General features: G+C 39.5%; 2 protein-coding genes across 5 annotated transcripts in view; one reads left to right on the forward strand and one right to left on the reverse strand.

Moving 5' to 3' along the window:
• The window catches only part of PAX9 (paired box 9), a 48891-nt gene extending 44788 nt beyond the window's left edge, over positions 1-4103 (forward strand). Inside the window, exon 6 of one of the 3 annotated variants that reach the window (XM_061611673.1) lies at positions 1846-1933. Coding sequence is in view for 2 of the 3 variants with exons in the window: in XM_061611672.1 (XP_061467656.1) it covers positions 1846-2100 (255 nt within the window). In the remaining variant the exon portion in view is untranslated. Of the gene's footprint in view, positions 1-1845 lie in introns of all 3 variants that reach the window. The other 2 variants (XM_061611671.1, XM_061611672.1) reach the window with 2 other exon arrangements.
• A 5514-nt stretch (positions 4104-9617) lies between these two features.
• SLC25A21 (solute carrier family 25 member 21) overlaps positions 9618-20287 on the reverse strand; it is a 532071-nt gene continuing 521401 nt past the window's right edge. For both annotated transcript variants that reach the window (XM_061611678.1, XM_061611677.1), the window contains 4 exons: positions 19208-19372; positions 16175-16356; positions 14742-14794; positions 9618-12148 (listed from right to left, as the gene is read on the reverse strand). In XM_061611678.1, coding sequence (XP_061467662.1) covers positions 12087-12148; positions 14742-14794; positions 16175-16356; positions 19208-19372 — 462 coding nt within the window. In that variant the 3' untranslated portion in view covers positions 9618-12086. The remainder of the gene's footprint in view (positions 12149-14741; positions 14795-16174; positions 16357-19207; positions 19373-20287) is intronic.

Here is a 20287-nt window from a genome sequence, read left to right on the forward strand (position 1 = left end):
TAAGATGGTATGTGCAGGAGGCCCTCACCTGCAGAGCGCAGTGATTGACTGGGTATATAAGGGGTAAGATGGTCTTTCGGGTATCCTGGTCCCGAGCTGTATAGGGCTTTGTACACCAAAACTAGAACCTTGAACTTGGCCCTGTAGCAAATGGGCAGCCTGTGCAATTCTTTCAGCAGTGGGATGACATGTTGGCAATACCCTGCCCCAATGAGCAGTCTCACTGCTGCATTTTGCACCAGCTGCAGCTTCCGGACCAACCTCAAGGGCAGCCCCACATAGGGCGCATTACAGTAATCCAGCTTGGAGGTTACCAGTGTGTGGACAACAGCGGTCAAGCTAAATGAGAAAATTAGATAACTAAAATAGAAGGATCTTTCCATCCCTATTTCCTGCTACTCTCCTTCTGGTTTTGACCTGCAACAAGAAGCCATGAGCACAAGAAGTTCTGCTGTGGACATGTCTTCATGACTTGGAATGGATGTTTCTTGACCTTCAAACTAGAGAGGTGCAATGAAGTGTCCATTCACATTTATATCACTGACAGCAGTGCTTGCAAAAGAAGCACGATAGGAAGTTGGCTTACACTGACTCAGGCCATTGGTCCATCATATTGTATTTACTGACTGGCAGTGATTTTCCATGGTTTCAGACCGGGGTCTTCCATAGCCTTACCCAGGGATTGAACCCAGGACCTTCTGTATACAAAACATGTGCACTGCCACTGAGCTGCATCCCCTCCCCTTATATATCTTATAGGACAATCCTATGCATGTCTTACACAGAAGTTCAATGAGATGTCTTCCAAGGTTGGCATGTACAGCATTGCAGACCTAAATCAAATGGGATGGAGGTAGTTTCTCCCCTGGTAGACTAAAAATATTAAATATATGGTATTTATGAGCTGCATCCTCTGCAGCACACAGCAACCCCAGTGGTATACAAGGTTAAAATAAAAATTAAATGGATGTAAATAGGGTTAAAAGCATCCTCTCAGCAAATTAAAAAAACCCAAAAAATCCCTCAATGAAGCAACAATAAACAGCACACCCAGCTCAGAAACAGGAAAAGTGCAGCCTGACTCTAGCCAACCACTAGGCGATTTCTTTTAGAAGGCATGGGTAACGTTAAGAAGTTTGCTATAGTTGTTATGAGGTGAAAGAAAGATAGAAGATAATCTTAACACCATCCTCCCCCCACCTCGCCTAACCTTCAATGTATCTAAGAGCCGTTGGATTTTACCTTCCTGAATCTTGTCTATCCACCTCATCCTGGAAAGTGAAGTGGCACCTCTGAAACCAACATCATGTTAGTTAATAATTATTTAAAAATCTGACCCAAGACATTTTGCTGCCTGAGGCAACCCCAGCCCCCCCCCCAGTCAAAGTACATGGGACCTGAGGGAGAACATTCCACAAGCATCTCCCTCACTCTGAGGCAGTAAAAAGTACAGTACTGAAGTTAAATAACTAACAATCTGCATCTGTGTTAGAATTGCTTGTTAATGTTTTTTAATAATGTTTTTAACCCCTTTTAAAATATGTTTTTCAAGCTTTTAAAAAAATGTTTTGTTTTCATGCATTTTAAGATCTGTTTTGATGATGTTTTAAAGTGTTTTTAGTGCTTCTGTTTGCCGCCCTGGGCTCCTGCTGGGAGGAAGGGCGGGATATAAATAAAATAAATAAATAAATAAACAATTTGCTGCCCTTTCATGATACCCCTAATCTGCTGCCTGAGGCAGCTGCCTCACTCCGCCTTCTGGCAGGGCTGGCCCCATTACAATTCATGTGTTTATTCCTTTTCAAGCAGCAACACTCGTCATGCTTTCCTTCTCCTCTCTTTCAGGCACCAAGTTGTCTTCCCACTGTTGGAAGTTTTGTCTCTGCACCGACAATGGCGCCTTATCCTACAGCAGCGCAGGTCTCTCCGTATATGGCGTACAGTGCTGCTCCTTCTGGTTACGTAGCTGGTCACGGCTGGCAGCATGCTGGAGGTACTCCACTGTCGCCCCACAACTGTGACATCCCTGCGTCGCTGGCTTTCAAGGGTATGCAGACAGCCAGAGAAGGTAGTCACTCCATCGCAGCCTCTGCCCTCTGATATCAGAAACGTGGCAGAACAATTTCAATCCAGCTCTTTCCCTTACCCTAGAATTCCTTCTCACAGATGGACCTTGCAGGCTGGCGACATTTGAAATGTTTTTCTCCCTTAAAAATTAATCCTTGGGGTTCAGTAAGTGTAAATAATGTAAGAAAGTGACAAATGTGTTGCTGCCCCTTGCACTGTTTTGCCTAAAGATCTTACAACCCTCAGAGGGCTTGTTGTGTGACTATTCATTGGTGAAACCACACATATTTATTCTAAATCAACAGGACTGTCTCAAACGTGCAATTGTTTCAGATTTGTGAAAAACCTGTCAAGGAAAACCAGTAGATAAGGCTACAATTCTAACTGAGAAATGCGACCAAAAATAGAAGCTCTCTTCTGGATCACTCAATAGTTCTTCTTCTTCTTGAAAAAAATTGTATGGACAAATGAACAACAATTTTGGTTAACCATTGACTTTTTATAGTAACAAATGATAGAACCAAATGAATGCACGGCTCTTTTATTTATCCTGTATTTTATTGTGATTACAAAGGCAGTAATACTTTTGTTTTCTATATGTAAATATGGTCCTTGGTCATAATTTGTGTGTCCACTACTCAAATTTCCATTTTCTTTTTGTTGGTAAAAGGTGACACCCTAGCCATTTGCTGTTTTGTTTCTTGACAATGGCCTTTACCTTAAATGATTCAAGTTTAGACAGTTCCTTTGAGTACATTTTGGGCACAAGGTGGAGGCACCTGCATCTCATGAAAAGCATTTTGTTTCTTCAGCAGAGAACTTAAAGTGACCCACTTCAATTCCACTGGGTTGGATTCAGAGTGTCCCTTCTGCAAATAATGGAAGGACTCTTGCCATTGGCAGAAGAGACTAAATCCAACAGAGGTTCTGCTGTAGAAAGGGGGGAAAGCCATTTTCCCCAATTTCTCCTTTTCCCTGTAGCCCCCAAAGCCATGTCCTACACTTTCAGAGGGTCTCCCACAACTCTGGAACATCCTTTCAAGGGGTCCAGGGGGAAGGAGGGATTAGTAAATATGGCATCTCCCTCCCCTCCATTACTCCAGTAGAAGTGTCTTGTGTTCTCACACAAACTCTGGATCTAACTCACTGATTTCAATAGCACTTGAGTGTGACTAGCGTTCTCTGGATTAGGGCTGATTAAAGTTTTCCTTATGGTACCCAATCTCCTAAAATCATATCATCAAACTAATATGAAAGAGACATGGATGGAAAGGACCTGAACAAAATGGAAGCTTGCATTTAATGTGAAATTTTGTGCAGAGATTTTTAATAAGCCAAGGGCACAATCCACCAAGCAGTTCTCCTGCCCAAGCATGGTAGAGTTCTTGTGCACCTCCCATTCATTTCAGTGAGTGCTTGTGCAGGAGGTAGGTGAGTTATGCCCCATGTTAACAAAACCACTGTGAAAGAAAATTGTACTGTAAATTTGTTGGCTTACCTGTGTTCAGTAATTCCAGCCCAAAACTTTATGTTGTCATTTAAAAGAGCAAAGCAAAAAAAGTTGTCTTAAATTCCTGCTTTATTGAATGTAAAAAGAAAAAAGAAAAAGACTTTCAGTAAAGTTTACATTATTGTACATAAGCATGTTTCATTCATAGGCATATTGGTGGCGGTACTACAGATATTATTTATAGTGTTAACAAAATTCCATTTTTGCATTTCTGTATCACGCATCATTTCATGGTCATTTGGATCCCGATTGCTCTCTTTCAATCTTTCCCCTTAACAGTATAATCTCTTCAAGATGGCCTGTTTTCCTTGGACAATAATAAAGTTGTGAATATAGTTTCAGAAAGCCTCCTCAAGCTTGCAGATGTGTGCTGAAGATTAACCACGAAAAGATTTGAAAATTGACATATTTCCTAGCATTATAAAATATTAATATATTATGTATTTTTGTAAGTCTAGTGCAATAATGTAAAAACATCATTCAATACAGATTTTGAAAAACTGCTTTAATAAAATTATCTCCGTTTCTTCCTAGCCATATTACATATACTGCAGAAACTGCAAGATAAGATCCTGTCTCTTTTATGAGAATTTCATGCTTTTGTTTTAAAATGCCAGCAAAGTAGATTTCTAAGGCAGTGCAAAGAAAATAATGTGTGATGTCATGCTGATACTTCCTGGGAAATTTTCCAAAACATTTTCCTACTACAATCATTTAGTCATGACATACGTTGAATTGAGAATATTCATGAGATATAATCAGTATGAGCAGACAGTCTCCGGATTACAATTTTCTTTTGGCACACAACAGAACCAATTGACCAGGAACTAAATGCAAGCCGGCTTGACATGAATGAATTGTGTGCAGTGATAGTGCTTGATGCACTGGAATCTTTAATCAAAGGAAACTGCTGTATGTTACCCTTGGATCATGGGTCACAATTCGTTTTGGCTACATGCTTAGTGCAGTCAATAGAAAAGCCCTATTGATTTGTACTCCCTTAAGCCACCTTGAGAGACTTTTACTCAGAAGGGCAACCTATAAATATTTTAAAATAAAATAAAGAATGATATCCAATAACGTCCACCTGTTTGTGCAATGGAAATGCGCTTGTGCAATAGGATGTCTGGTTTCTCTTTTCTTCTTTCAGCCTTCTGTGTTCCCCCCAAGTCTGATCCCAAGGGTTCCCCAAGCTGCCAGGTCAGATTTTAGAAAACCATGGGGATACAGCGGGAGGAAGGGAAGGAGACATCTCATTGTATATGTGGACATCCGCTTGTGCCACATTGGATCTCACCCAGACACTCTAGAATATGTGATTTGGGCTGCAATATGCTGCACACTTACTTTGGAGTAAGTATTATTGAACTCAGTGGGACTTACTTCTGAATAAGCCTGCATAGGATTGTGCAGGAGCTCATTAGCAGCCAACAGGAAGGGGTGCCAGATTGCAGGACTCATATGGGGCAGCTGTGAGGTTGGGGAGTTTCAGGCACACCAGTGGGACCACAAGATTGGTTCCACCAGTGTGCCCAAACCATCCTGACCTTGCCACCATCCTGGTTAGAAGGAAGTCAATTATATCATGAACAGCATTTTACATAGATGTGACATGTTAACATGAATGCATTATAGCAAAAAAGGGAGGAGTAGGGAACAGGGGGAAATAGTTTTTTACAAAACCATATATTACAAATATTAAAGCACTTGTTACCACCTTTTTTATTTTCCTGATTGAGACATTCTCAAATGCTTTTTACATTTGGAATAAATACCACCTTTTCTGAATGTCCCATAAGATATGAATATCTATAAACAATATTGAAAGCAATTAGGCCTCTTGTGAAAATATTAATATTTATTACTTAATCACAGGTTGTTTACATAGTTTGCATTCTTTTAGTGAAGGCCAAACCTTGATAACCTTCTACCTGCTGATTGGTATCTAAGGAAAAGCTATTGGGCTAGCTGTTAAAAAATAATGCTGTTTGAGGTAAAGGGATTGGTCAGTGGAGCCCATTGAACTATATGTCATTGGTTTCTTAAGGTTTTTTTAAAATTAATTTTCACTGTATTAAGAAGAATTTACATTTGTCTAAGAACATTTATTATAAGGCATGCATAGGAGGCAAAGTGCAAGATGAAATGGTTAGCTCAACTCTCTTTTACACCTTCATCAGATCAATTTATCAGATCAGAGAATTTAAATAAAAGTGGTCCCATTGACTTTGCTTAAAATATTGCTCTGGTAATTACTATAGAATAGGTAAGGAAAAAGAAGTTACTTCAGTTTTTTAAAGCATCACAGTTTTGATTTTATAGGTATAACACATCTGCTCAAATAATTTATTTTGATCCAAACTTACAATTAGATCTATATTTTATTTTATATCTTTCTCATATGTATTTCATATGGTGTGAATGATGGGTATGTTGATAAGATTCCTCAGATGGGCAGGGGTACTTCTAAAACTTTCATGCTGATCCTTAACACATTCCTTGGAAGCAAGTCCCACTGACTTCAATGGAACATATTTGCAAATGAGTGGCTTAGGATTGTACTCCTGCCTTGACTCAGGTCAAAACACGTTCACTTCCGTTCAAGAAACTCAACAGGAGGTCAACAGTAGTTTCAACAAAAATTGAAAGTGACATGATAAGGACATCATTGCTTGCAGTTAGGAATGGGGGAGAAATTAGAGTAGGTTTGCATTTAAAGCTGAATCTCTCAAATTCATATTTTCCAAAATAATAAAAGAAATGAAACAGCCATTCTTCAAAATTCATACTGCTCCAAATTTTGCAATGCAGTTCACCGACCAAACAATGTTTACAAAAATGCATATGTTACAGGAAAGTGTGTATAAAAATGAATGCATTAGTGAAAGTAACATCCAGAATTACATCAAGAGAAATTGCTGCAGAAATGTGTACATTAGTCAGAACCGCATACAAGAAGGTGGGCTTTTTAAGGAGAAATGCACACTAAAATGCTGAAGGATTTTCATCATTTAAAAAAAAAAATTAAATTGCTGCAGAAATGTGGAGAATGTGAATTTAAGACTGGAAAAATGGGAAACTGAGAGAACCAAAATGGACAGATCCTTCCATCCCTACTTGCAGTCTATACATTCCTTATGAACAGGTTCATAAGGTTTTGTAGGGGTTTTAAAGCACAACAAACCCCTGAAAAACCTGTGAAAACCTGATTCAGCAAGAGATATCAGCATATGTTTTGTATTTGCTGATGCAGATACACATCCAGATGTATATCTGCACTGTAACACTCACCTTAGCCTCATTCATCTCGCTGGGAACATCTTTTGATTCAAAGGGGAAATGTACATGTGCATCCAGGGGTTACCAGTTGTTATGTATCATTTGTTGTCCCAACTATAGCTGGATCAGGATCAGATATTATCGTTGGAATGTGTGACTTTCCATAGGCAACGATGGAACTCGCACACCACCTCCACTCTGAAAATACAACCAATTCTCTCCAGTCATGATGCAGAACTCAGGAAGGCTCGAACCCTTTCACAGTACCAATCAGGATGGGAATGGATGTTAGGGAGGGATGTCCTCCTAGTGCTCCTGCTACACTAGCACCTTGCACAAGATTTTCTCACAGCACAGATTACCAGCTGGAGGGGCAAGGATTCTAAGCCAGTATGGGTGCCCCTTCTTCCCCTGCTCTACCTAATTTGCGAAAATTGTAACTTGGAAGCCTTTCTTATCTCCTTTTTGCTTATTAGGATAATGGGGCTGCTGGTTCTGCACCATCAAAACCTTGTACGCTAAGTACACTGTTGATTGCTGGATATGTTTTTTCCCCTTGCCACCAGCTGGCTTTTGAACATCTTTTTTCCCCATACACATTTCCGTTATTCGAATCAAGATGTTTAGTTCAAAATCCTATTGAAATCAATGGGACTTACTTCTAAAGAACCTGATTGAAATGAAAGTGTTTTATTTTTAGAGTGTGATAAAAACAAGTTCATTAACAGAAATCTGGAGACCAAATTTGGCTAAAAAACTGTGGGTTTAGCAAAAAAAACCCAACATCCAGAACTTTGTACCCATTAAAATGTTTGTATTTGAGGAGAGGTTACTTTCAAATGGTTCTGTTTTAATGAAATATGGAATTAAAAATATAATTGAAAACATGTTGGAAACAATGTATAACAGAAGGCTATTTTTGTATATACAGTATGTATAAAGCCTTTTATTTTTATATTTTGAATGCTCTAAATTAATAAAGAAAATAATAACTGAGATGGATCTTACTTCCTTTTAAAAAATGTTCACTCCTTCACTGGAGATAACCAATGCATAACTGATGACAAAATGACCCTCCCAAAAGACTTGCCTTAGCTATGAGACAAAATGAACCAATTGCCTTTTTGTTGACTTTAGCTACCAAAGCATATCTCAAAGAAGACAGCCTCGTCAAATCCAGACAAAAGAAACATGTTGCTATTCATGTCAGCACAGGTTTAGTTAAAATTGCTGAGAAGGAATCACTGTTTTTACTGTGCAGTGGATGCCTCAATAATGTGATTTTTAATAAATAAATAAATACTGCAATCCCTACTAGTTTTGCTTGAAATTTTAGGAACATAGTTTTGCAAATCTGCATGGAAGCTGGACGCCAATGTGTATGGGTAGTTAGTTCTGGATCCTATAGGATGCATACCCAAATCTTCATGTGACACATATAACTTTGAACATTACAACATCACTCTCAAACCTTTTAGTTTTTTTAGGAGTCAATTTTCTGAACACAATTAATTCCAAAATATCAGGACAGAAAGCACTCAGCCAGTAATTCTGAAAACTGTAAGTCGTAAAGTGCTATATCTGGTTGTGGTAAATGCAATTCCAACTCAGATATGAGATTAAAAAATGGAGATGATTACATTGTACATGTCAGGGTAAACACATTTGGAACCCCATGGAGAAAGAAATCCACATCTCTCACTAAAAAATACCTTTCCCAAACCCGTTTTTCATTTGACAAATGGTACAAATGGAGTTTGATTACATACATGTAATATGCAGCTATCCCCAGAGGGCTGAGCTAACTTTTACCCCGTACATGCAGTTGATGCTCAAAATGGCAACCATGTTCTTAACTGCCTTCTCTGTATTGTCTTGAACTTACAAGATCTGAGCAGGGTGGTTCATGACAGATGCTCTTGGAGGTCACTGATTCATAGGGTCACCATAAGTCGTAATCGACTTGAAGGCACATAACAACTGTATTGTCTAGTCGAACATATTTTGTGTTGTGATGTCTTCCTAGCAAATGCCACAGAGTGGATGCAGGGAAATGCAGAACATTGTGATGTCATGAATATAATGAAAATGCCACCATGTAACTGGTAGAACTATTTTCTCCATCTATCCCAATATCATTTCCTTTGGCAGCACTTCTCTGATGTTTCAAATCATCTGGAGCCTTTTCCTTTAAGGTGGAGATACCAGGGACCGAATTTGGCATGTTGGCATGCAAGGCATCTGCTCTGCCACTGAGCTATAGTCCCTTTCTCAGTAGAACAACGTCATTTCTACTAGGGGTTCTATACAGGGGGATAGGAGAACCAAATATGCAGCTGCTGTATGTCACTTTCCATCAGCCTAATGTACTTCACCAGGGCCACTGTGAAGTTGAAATGCCAGTCCTGAGTTCTTTGGAGAAAGAACAGGATTCAGATGTAGTAATTAAAACATGTACATGGTATAAGTTTGGCTTTTATCGTCTATAGCCCACAAAACAGTTATGTATTCATCTCATCTAACAGGAGCTGCACTTTATGTACATTCTGTGCCTGGCGTGGGAATCCTGAGGCCCTTCAGATGTTGTTGGATTCCAACTCTCATCAGCTCTGGCTAGCATGGCCAACTGGTCGGAGATGATGTAATGTGGAGGGACACACACACAGGAGAAAAATAAGGTTAAAATACAAGTTTATTGAAGAAAATCAGTTCAATTATGAGAAAGTACAGATTGATAGTTCATCATATAAAATTATCCATTGAAATACCATATGTGAAGCAGTACTCGGAAAGAAAACATGGAACTAACAAAAAAATGATATAAACATAATGTTAATTGAGATAATTTGTTCATTTAAGGTCAAGTGACCAGTTACATTGAAAGTGTGTTTGGAACCCTTGCTTGTTTGGGGTTCTGTATATTTTTTTCTTTATAAAAAGCACCTGTAGAAGGCCCCAGTCCAAAATGGGGGAGCATGGGTAAGGTTACCCTTCTCTGCTTGTACTGTTTTCCTGCTGAAAACTGCCTCCCCTCTCTGGGTATGATGTACAATAACATAAAATAAGAAAAATAACCGCTTCAGGGGCAAATAGTAGATCTGTGGTGGTAGGGATATTTCCCTCAGGACAATATATAGAGTCTGGGCCCAGATTGGGACCTGTTTTTTATAAGGAAATTCCACGGACAGGATTCATACATGTCTTTAAAACAACAAAGTTTGACCCTTTGGGTTGTACCCAGCTAAGTTATACTTGGAGTAGACTCACTGAAATTAATGGACCTAAAGTAGTCATGTGTGTTGTATTCAATGGGTCTACTCTCCATAGGACTAGCATTGGATACAACCCTTAGTATGTTGTGACTGTAGTTGATATTCACACAGCCAAACAGGTCAGAAATGCTTATGGTCATCTAAGCCTCATGCTGGTTATCATACTATTATACTTTTTTCTTGATGTATTTCAATATAGAAACAGGCTACGTGCTTCAGGAGAGAAGATTCTGATACAGTCTTCAAAGCTCTATGGGGTGGATCCAGAATATCTTTTCTCAAATGGAAAGGTTGCTTCCGTTTGAGGAAGGAGTGGAGATCCAGTGGAACCTCCTGCTGAAGGAAGTTGGGGGGGGAGAAGGCTATTTTCACCGCTTCCCCTTCCCCCCTGCAGCTCCCTGCACCACATCGCATACTGTTCCAGAAGGTTCTCCAACACACTGGACCAGCTTTTCAGGGAGTACAGGAGGCTTCCGGAGGAAGAAGAAATAGCCAAAAATCACATCTTCCCCTTGCTCCAGTGCCAGCACCTCATGAGCAAGGTTCTCTTCACAGGGACTCTGGATCCATCCGTATGAATTGGTAATGGCCAAAAGTGTGTGTGTGGGATTCAGACTAGGGCAATGATGCAAGGAAAACAGTTAAAATGAATATATGGGGACAGCCCATAATACCCTCTTTCCCCAGTACTGCCACACTAATCAAAACCAGAGCCCTCCCCCTGCTTTAAAATAATTTTTAAAATATTGGGAAATTAAGAGAGTTCTCCCATATAACATGTAGCTTTATCCAGAACCACAAATCTGCAAGCAGGACTAGATCTGCAGAGTTCATCTCCATCCCCAAATATATAACTTGCGGGGAGAGGAACTGAACATTTAGGTAGGAGGCCGGCTGGCAGTATTCCTGCTGGCAGGGGCCAGAGGAAAGACCCAAAATGGGGCATTCTGAGGACAGGGAAGATGCAGGGCTCAGCTCACCTGAGAATGACTGGATTCTGAGCCAGCCTCACTGCCATCATGCGATGGCATCGGGTTCAGTCTGGACCTGACTGCTGTGCCAGCCTGGAGCTGGTGCAAGGATCAAGCCCAATCATCTTGTACCCCCCTTCTACCGTGGCTGCTAAGACTAGCCATGCTGTGAACATGCAGTTCACATGCAGTGGCTGCGTCATTCTGCAAAGCCTTGCCAGCAGGGGATTAGATTGCATTCTTGGTTGGCAGATCAAATGTAGGATTATCAGTTAATTAATTGGGGGCAATTTTTTAAATAGTGGGATTTCAAGTTCAGAGAATGTGTTTCAAAAACTGTTTTGGTTCTGCCTATGAGGAAAAAAATACACATGAAGGGAAAAACATGGAGGTTAATAAAATTATTAAACATGGCCTTTCTATCAACAATTAGTGATAGTTTTTGCTTGTTAAACGTTATGCTACAGTTCCTTCAGTACATCAACATAGCATCTAGTAGGAGAATCCTATACATGTCAGCTCAAGAGAAAGACCCACTGAGTGCAATGGTACTTTCCCCCTGATAAGTGAGTTTAGGACTGTAGCCTAAATTAAGGTTTTGGTAATGTACAGATTTATCTAACAATCAGTCATCAAAGACATACAGTTATTCAATTAAACATTCTTAATTTGCTTGACAGCCTAATGTTTACATTTATATCCTCCTTAATTTCCTCCCCCAAAAGCCCAAGGCTTCCTTTTTATTTTGCAAATATTTTTAAAATAATGTTATTTCTGTAGCTTTTTGTTTTCTTTGTTGGAATAGCTCATGTATTGTGTTGCTGAAATATAATCTCAGGATTTATTCCTGCAAAGTGCTGTGATGGCTGACCACGAAACCATCTTGGAGCACTGGATCCATAGTCATATTATTTATGTGAGATACTGAAACATATTTTAACAGGCATTGCTTTAAACAGTCTCTTGACTTAGAAGTTATATTTTTGATCACCAGTTTTCTTGAAGCCACTGAGAAGCGTATTCATAAACCAGAAGCATCACTGCACCACCTAGAGTAGAGAAGATTATTTTATGAAATACAAAATTATATCCCCTAAGGATTTATGCAACATACATAGCAACTTTTTCCAGCAGGTCCAACATGGGACACTTCTACACAAATTGATGTAAAAACCATGACTGAAGTACAAGAAAACAAACAAAAATCCAAGCTGCAGTTTGTATCAATAGGAAGTCAAGTGGAAAATTATCCCAACAGATGTGCAGTAGGCCATACAATATTAGCAGGAGTCATTGGTGTGGGGCAGTGCCGTCCTGGCACCAGCATCATGCAACTTACCTGGATAGCTTAGGAGTGGTACTAGGGTTGCCAGGTTCATGGCCTGAGACTGATCCTGTATCTTTAGGAGAAGAGAAAGTCAGCCAAGTGCAAGTGTTCTCGCAACACTGTAATGGGAAAAACCACAAGGTGGAATTCTCCCTTCCCCCTGCACAACTTTGAAAGATACAGAAGACCTCTTGGTTGCCAGGCCAGGCCTCCAAGAGGTCTTCTGTATCTTTCAAAGTTGTGCAGGGGGAAGGGAAAATTCCACCTTGTGGTTTTTCCCATTACAGTGTTGCGAGAACACCTGCACTTGGCTGACTTTCTCTTCTCCTAAAGATACAGGATCAGTCTCAGGCCCTGAACCTGGCAACCCTAAGTGGTACAGAGTGGTAGTGAGGATGGGGCTGTGTAGGAACACCAGCACAGCCAAATCATCCTGACATCACCACTGCTTTGCCACACCCTGCTCCATCTAGGTAAGCTGTAGCAACACAGTCAGAAAGGCAGCTCCACAGCACTGCCCCAACACAACAGCCACTCCTGAATATCAGTTCGTATGATATTAGAACTTGATGTTAAAACATACAGTGTTTAATGCCCACTTCCTGCTCTCACCTGGGCTGTGAATCTTCTTCTTTTGGTGGAAGAGCAGGCGTGTGCTTCTCTTTCAACTTCATACATAAACAATATCTGAAGCAGGGACACGACATATATGAGCACATGACCATACATGTGAAGTCATCACATGAGACATGTGAAGAGAGGAGATGCATTCCCTTTCAACACAAAAAGACCATTCACAGCTCAGGTAAATGCATGAACTGGGCCTAAGGGCCGATTCATCTCTTTATGACTCGCAGCTGTCTGTGTGAACAGTCTTCACTAGATTGTATCCAATGTTTTGGCTCCATGACCAGAAGGAGCTACTGTTAATGAAAGGAATGTTCTCTGATTAATACAACTGTCATTGCATCACTGTAAGCTATACAAAACATCCAACTATTGTTTTTGAGGTGAAGTGATATGGCAATTCTATCTGTGATGGCTTACTAACACATGGAAGTCATCAAGTAATGAGCATTAATGTGTGACTTGAGCCAATCCAAAGAGAAAAATATTGTGTGGACATTTATAGAGACATATCAGTTTATTTATGGCATGAGCTCTATAGGCAACAGCATGATTAATCAGAGCACAAAGCAAATTGGCATTTTAGCAATGGGCAGATTGTCAAATAATGTAGAAATGAATTCATGGAGGAGGGAAATGACACTGAAGCTGCCAGCAACGCTCTTGACCTTCCTGTAACTAGTGCACAGGTATACTCCAATGTGTGTAGGCTCTGCATGTATGATTTCTACGAGCCATTGTTACTGGGTGCAGATCAGAATTCCCAATTTATATGAATTAGGGCAGGAGTTCCCAAACTTTTTTCCCCTGCAGACCACTTGAAAATTGCTGAGGGTCTTAGTGGACCACTTCATGATTTTTCTGTCTTTTGCAGCAATTGTAATTTTCGGTGCTAGGTGCTATAATTGTATAGCTTCATTTATTTCTTATATTTTATTGTATTGTATTACAATTTGCATTCCATAGAATTCAAACTGTGATATAATAAAATACAATATAAGAAATAAATGACGCAATAAAATACCGTTAAAAATCAAGATGAATATTGAACATGGACATGCTTCAGACCACTTCCATGAAGCTTGTGGGCCACTGCTGGGCCACTATATTAGGCCACATGCACTTGTGCATGCATTCAAATCAATGGGTTGTATCCCATGAAGTTGTCCCATTAGTGCATTCAAAGCACACAATATGTGGGCTAATGACATTACACATAACAAGGTGTCTGTCTGATTATATGGATCAGCTATAAAGGAAGAAATGCAAGTAGTGACTTGCATTGTTAGAATGAAACCCTGATCCTTTTCTTGGCAAGTGGGCATGTAGACCCAGCAGACTTTGGCCTCTCCTTCACAGGTTTCCTTCTGTGTTTCTTCTGCTCTTACAATAATGTTGCAACCTGAGCAGTAGGCAACTGTGACTGAGGGAGCACCAATTGCTATAAGACCAATGAATTATTGCAATAACACAATTCAAACAGCAGCTTAATTTCAATATTACAATATTTGTATGTACTGTATATATTTTCAGTCTGAATAAAAATAAATGTTACAAAAATATGATCAAGGCAAGATTAAAGATACAATTAAGGATTAATTGTTGTAAACCACCCAGACAGCTTCGGCTATGAGGCGGTATATAAATGCAATAAACAAACAAACAAGGTTTTTTTTAAAAAAAATTACCTGGTCCTAGCCTCATGATTTTAGGAACCAATCCTTTGTACAAAGCTAGAAATCTGTAGAAAACAACAAATAATGTTTTTATTTAAATGGATAAGGGGATATGGTTTATATTTGTCAATTGCTGGGACAATGCATAGAAAAACTTACACGAAATAACAAATGTATACAATCTCTGGATTTTAACATCAGGATAAGCAGCTGATTGATGTTCAGTTACAATAAGTTTGATGTGATCCCTTCTACTAAAAACATGACTTTAATTAATGAGACATTTACAAGATGATTTGGTTAACAGCAGCTGCAACACACATTTTTTAATTTTTTAATTGCCCAGAGGATATTGGGTGGCGTATACAGAATGAAAAAAATATATAAATACAAATACAGTGCCATGGACTATACTTTAATAATATTGCTGTGACTGAGTTCTCACTTTAGACATATTTTACATGTATACAAGTTCAGGGTGTTGCTGCCCTAGTGGCCCCAAAAAGAGGGAACTTGTACTGGACCAATTTGGTACAAATACATCAAGCAGATGTTTACATTCTCATCCTCCAATTGAGGCTAGGATGGAATGGTCAACAAAAATATTCGAAGTCCCAGAAAGAACAGAAAGGGAGAGAGACTAAGATAAATTTGGTGATCTCAATGTTCTGAATATGTTTTTGACCAACCCTGAAATGTGAACCTTTTTAGATGTTCTTTATCCATTCTATAGATACTCATTCTTTTTAAGCATGAACTGAGATACTGGTTAGAAATAATATTTCCCCAACAAAATAGCACTTATGCCAGACGTTACTTAGGAATATTAGAACATCAGAATCTGACTTATACCAAGACAGACCATTGGTCCACCTAACTCACTACAGCTGACACTGCATAGCAGTGGCTCTCCAGAGATTCAGACAGGATTTTCCTGCCTCAACCATATCTGATTAAGCTGAGGACTGAACCTGGGACCTTTTGCATGCACAATGTGTTCTTATTGCTGAGCTACAATTCTTCCCAATTCACAAATGGAGCAATACAATAGAGGATATCTTTTCTAATTACACTACTAAAGATAACAAGTTTGAAAGAAGTCTCCATGTACCAAATTGATGCTAAGGTGGTATAATATTGTAAATATTATAAATATTGTAAATAATGTTTAGTTACTGTAAACTGCCCAGAGAGCTTCGGCTATGGGGCGGTATATAAGTACAATAAATAAATAAATGAAATTCCAGAAAACTCAGATAAATGAAGACTTTTTTTGGTAATTTTTATTTCCACATTTCTGAAATGCTAAACTCTTGAGCACTCCTGTTACATAAGCAGTGTGAAGGGTGCTTAAATCAAATCTGAAACACAACAATGTGGTCTTATGGATTCATATGAACAAGCCAGAGACCTGGATATTTATGACTGAAATAAGAATGTTTTACCCTTCTTCTTTATAGACTGTTGCCATAGTTTTAAAACAGGTCTTGTACTTGATCTTTCCGGGAACTGGCTGTGGTCCTTGAATCCTACTTTTTGCAACATCAAAAGGGATGTTAACAATCGAGGCTATTGTTCCTGAGACTAGCCCGATTCCAAATTTCCTCAGAAACTCCATGGTTGGATCCTAGAAAAATAAACAAACAATAAATAAACAAACAAACAAAAGGAAAAGGGGAAATGAAGGAAAGAAGGAAGGAAGGAAGGAAAGAAAAACTAAGAGGAACAGAAGCACCTCAGTCGGTTAAAGACTATAAAGTAATATGCATTTAATCAGAAGGCTTGCACGACACAACACACTCCTGTTATTCTAGCGGAACACATTAGGATTTCCTATGCTGGGGCTTGTTTTCTTGACAATCCTATTGGCTATGTTTTTACACATGGTCTAAATTGCTGAAGTACACATTTCCTCACACAGGATTTATAAACACAGTTCATAAAGCAAGACCGGTACGGCATATGGGGATGATTTGTATAATTGGGCTTCACAATGTACTTAGTATTACTGTATCAAAACGGGAGAAATCCAAGCACACTATTAGCTAATTGGCCAGAATATTTTACAAATGACAGCAACTTCCACCATGAAGCCTACTAAAATGCTCATTTGTGTATTGGACCTCCAAATGTTAAATTAAATAAAGGCTAATCTCAGTCTCCTGCCTTCCCCTCCAGGTTTTTTACATTTAGTTTCACATGTAGCTGATGCACTGTACTAAGCAGTGTCAGCTTCCGGCTATTAACAATTCAGCAATGGTAGAACTGCAAAGCAGACATCAGCACCCTGTAGTAACTCACTAAGCTAACTGGCTGAAGAATTTACAATGCATTGTTTCCAAAGCTGACTGTTTTGCCCTGGTTTAAAAAGGTAGAAGCCGGTTGTAAAATCAACCTTAAAACAATGTTTTTCTGTATGTACTGAGACAATCCAATTGTGTTCATACTTCCTCAGACACCCATCCTACCCATGTGCTCTCTGGAACATCAGAGTGCTCAGTTAGTTTATTTGGAAGGGAATTTTTCCTTAATGAAGTCTAATCCCATATGTGTGAACGCTGGGAGCTGCCAGCAAATGCTATCATATAGAATTTTTTAGGTACTTTATAATATGACTTCTAAAAATTCTTTTTAAACCAGGGAAGTAAGAAAAGATCCCCTAAAATCTAAACAATGTACTAAGATACATTTGTTGTGATCATTGCAAGAAGATTCCTTAAAGAGTGCAAATCAAATGTAAAATCCACAGGTGGGACCAGGCCAGATTCTGCATGCTTGTCAACACTGAAAAGCCAAAGTTTGGTATTTTAAAACACAAGCTTGGCATCTTAAAATTCAAAGCACGCTATCTTAGCCAAAAGGTCAAGAAGTAGAACTCTGAATTAATGTAATTAATACAATACAAGAGATTTTGGGGTATAAATAGATTCCAGAGTTTTCTTGTTAGGAAGATTGGATGGGTTCATAGCAAGCAGGATTTTTTTTAAAATGGTAGGGAGTATGTTGATTGCAGCTCATATATTAGAGGTCAAGAAATAACACCCCCATCACTAGCAGATTGAAATAGCAGAATATAGCCTATAGTATAAAATAGCTTATAAGAAACTTTGGGAAGGCTGCGGAACAACGACAACATTTAGTAACATTTTCTCTATTATTCGAAAAGAAATACTCTCCCATTGAACAGTACCATACAATGGTGAGTTAAAGGAGTGATAATTAGCTTTGGGCTTTGACTCCCAAGTCTGCCTTGTACTCATTTTGTGGCTTGTACTCATTGTGCCTTGTACTCATTGTTGCCGCCTTAGCTAGCTTTCTGTAAAATGGATATTGCAGAATAAATGTGGGATCAAAGGGCTGGTCATTGGGTTTGTGGCTGAGAATCTACCTTTGCCTTCTGTTCAGGTTGTGGCCTTAGGCATGCCAGTTGTCTCCATCTAGTCCAACACTGTGTTTTCCACAGTGGCTTGCTAAATGCCTCTGGGAAGTTTATCAGGGCAACAGCATTCCTCTGTTGCTTGCCCCAACATCTGATATTCATATAGGATCCATTTGTTCTTGTATGGGTGAACCCATGGAGGAACTTTGGGTGGGAGGAGCCAAAGAAAGGGGCAGTGGAGTAGCTTGACAGAGGGAGTGGGACTCGTAGCTAGGGATGAAGGAGGAATGTAATTCAGTTTGCATTGGCAAGCCTACCTACTTCACACTTTCCAAAACCATATATGAACTGAAACGCAGCTATCCTTCAAAATGTATACTTTTCTGAATTTTGCAACGCGGTTCTCCAGCCAAATACCATGTATCAAAATGCATATATTAGGTTAAAGTCTGCATAACAATGCATTCATCAGTGAAAATAACAGTAAAATGCATGCAATCAGGTAAAATTGCTCTGCAAAAATATGCATATTAGGCACAGTGGCATAGAAAAATGTGGATGTTAGGGGAAATTTGCACTAAAATAATGATGAATTTTCATGAAGACTTTAAAAACCTGATGTGGAAATTTGGAGAATTGAATTTAAGACTGGAAAAAAATGAGAAATGGGGAGAAACTGAAATCCGCACATCCCTACTTGGAGCACTCCCATTTTTGGAGGCACCAGTCACTACTTTTTCAAGGAAAGGTACGGAATCAGCCAAACAATGAAGGGTGGTCTATTTGGGCAATTAAGGCTCTGCCCCACCAACCTTAGTTTGCCCTTAGCCAGCCCCCACCTGACTGCCTTCTTACTTACAAGCAACCCAAGGGGTGGCCTTGCCCATCAGTCTCCTCCTCCTCCTCAGTCCTTGTAGAACTCAGCAGGGAGGAGGAGGGGTACAAAACTAAAATTAGTTGGCTCTGTCTGTTCTTAGTTCTGGCTCCACCTATCTTTCCCTGCCCTACCAGTCTCAATTAGCAGCAGCCACCACTGCAGCCAAATGACTTCATTCATGATCATATTATTTTTCTTGTTTTATAGAATGATGCATCTAACCTTATTGACAGGAATGATGTTTTTCACATTGAAGTAGAATCCAAAATAAACCATATTAAAAACTCCGTGGCGTCCCAAGGTAGCAGATAATCCTTTGTTGATCCCATGGAGTCCCAACCCGTTGGCCTGAATAATCTGCCGAGCTTTGGCAAAGGTGGATGGCTGCTGTATGAGGAAAGCAAAACAGCACAAGGCAAAAACAATCTCACAGCCTTAGTTTTAATTGGATAGTATAAGAAATCTTAGTTGTACAGATAACAAGTGAAATAACATGTTTAAAATATAAACCAGGATATTAATCTGCCGAGCAAACAGATGCACTTATATTACTTGCCTATGCACACTTGTATGTATCCAGATCTTCACTTAACAACATGCATATTCTTCAACTATCATGAAGTTTCCCATAGATAGCAGGCAGTGAGGGCTGTCACATTGGGAACAGAGAAGGCTGCCATGGATCCATCGAGCTCAGTATCATTTGGAAAGTTCAGGATGATGGGAAGAAATGAGCTTCAATGAAAGGGGCCAATCTCAGTGTGTGTTTAGGTTTCAGGCTTTTTCTATACAATATACTTGCTAGGCTCTTTGAGGGGCAGCTTTGGGCTCCCACAGAATTAATAGGCTGTATTCAACTATGCCCTACTCAGAGTAAACCCACTGAAATTAATGAACCTGTGTTAGCCCTGTCTATTAACTTCAACGAATCTACTCTGAGTAGGACTAGCATTAAATACCACCCGACAGGATTTTTTTGTAGCACCACATCACCCGAAGTGCTGAAAGCCCACTGGAAGCTGTCTTAAACCAATTGAGACCACTGCTCCATCAACATTGTTGCCTGCATTGACTGGCAGCCGCTGTCCAGGGCTTCATACAGAAGTCTTTCCCAGCCCTATCTGATATTGTCAGGAATTGAATCTGGAACCTTCGGCATGCAAAACAGGCTACCACCGAACTATGGCAAAACAGCATGAAACACATGAATGTGTGTGCATTGTATATTAACTTCCATGTGAAGTAACAAAAACTGTTGCAGTCATCGCTGACATACTGATTCTTTTCAGAATTTGTGCTAAC

Source organism: Rhineura floridana, chromosome 2, assembly GCF_030035675.1.
Source record: "Rhineura floridana isolate rRhiFlo1 chromosome 2, rRhiFlo1.hap2, whole genome shotgun sequence".
Lineage (NCBI taxonomy): Eukaryota > Metazoa > Chordata > Lepidosauria > Squamata > Rhineuridae > Rhineura > Rhineura floridana.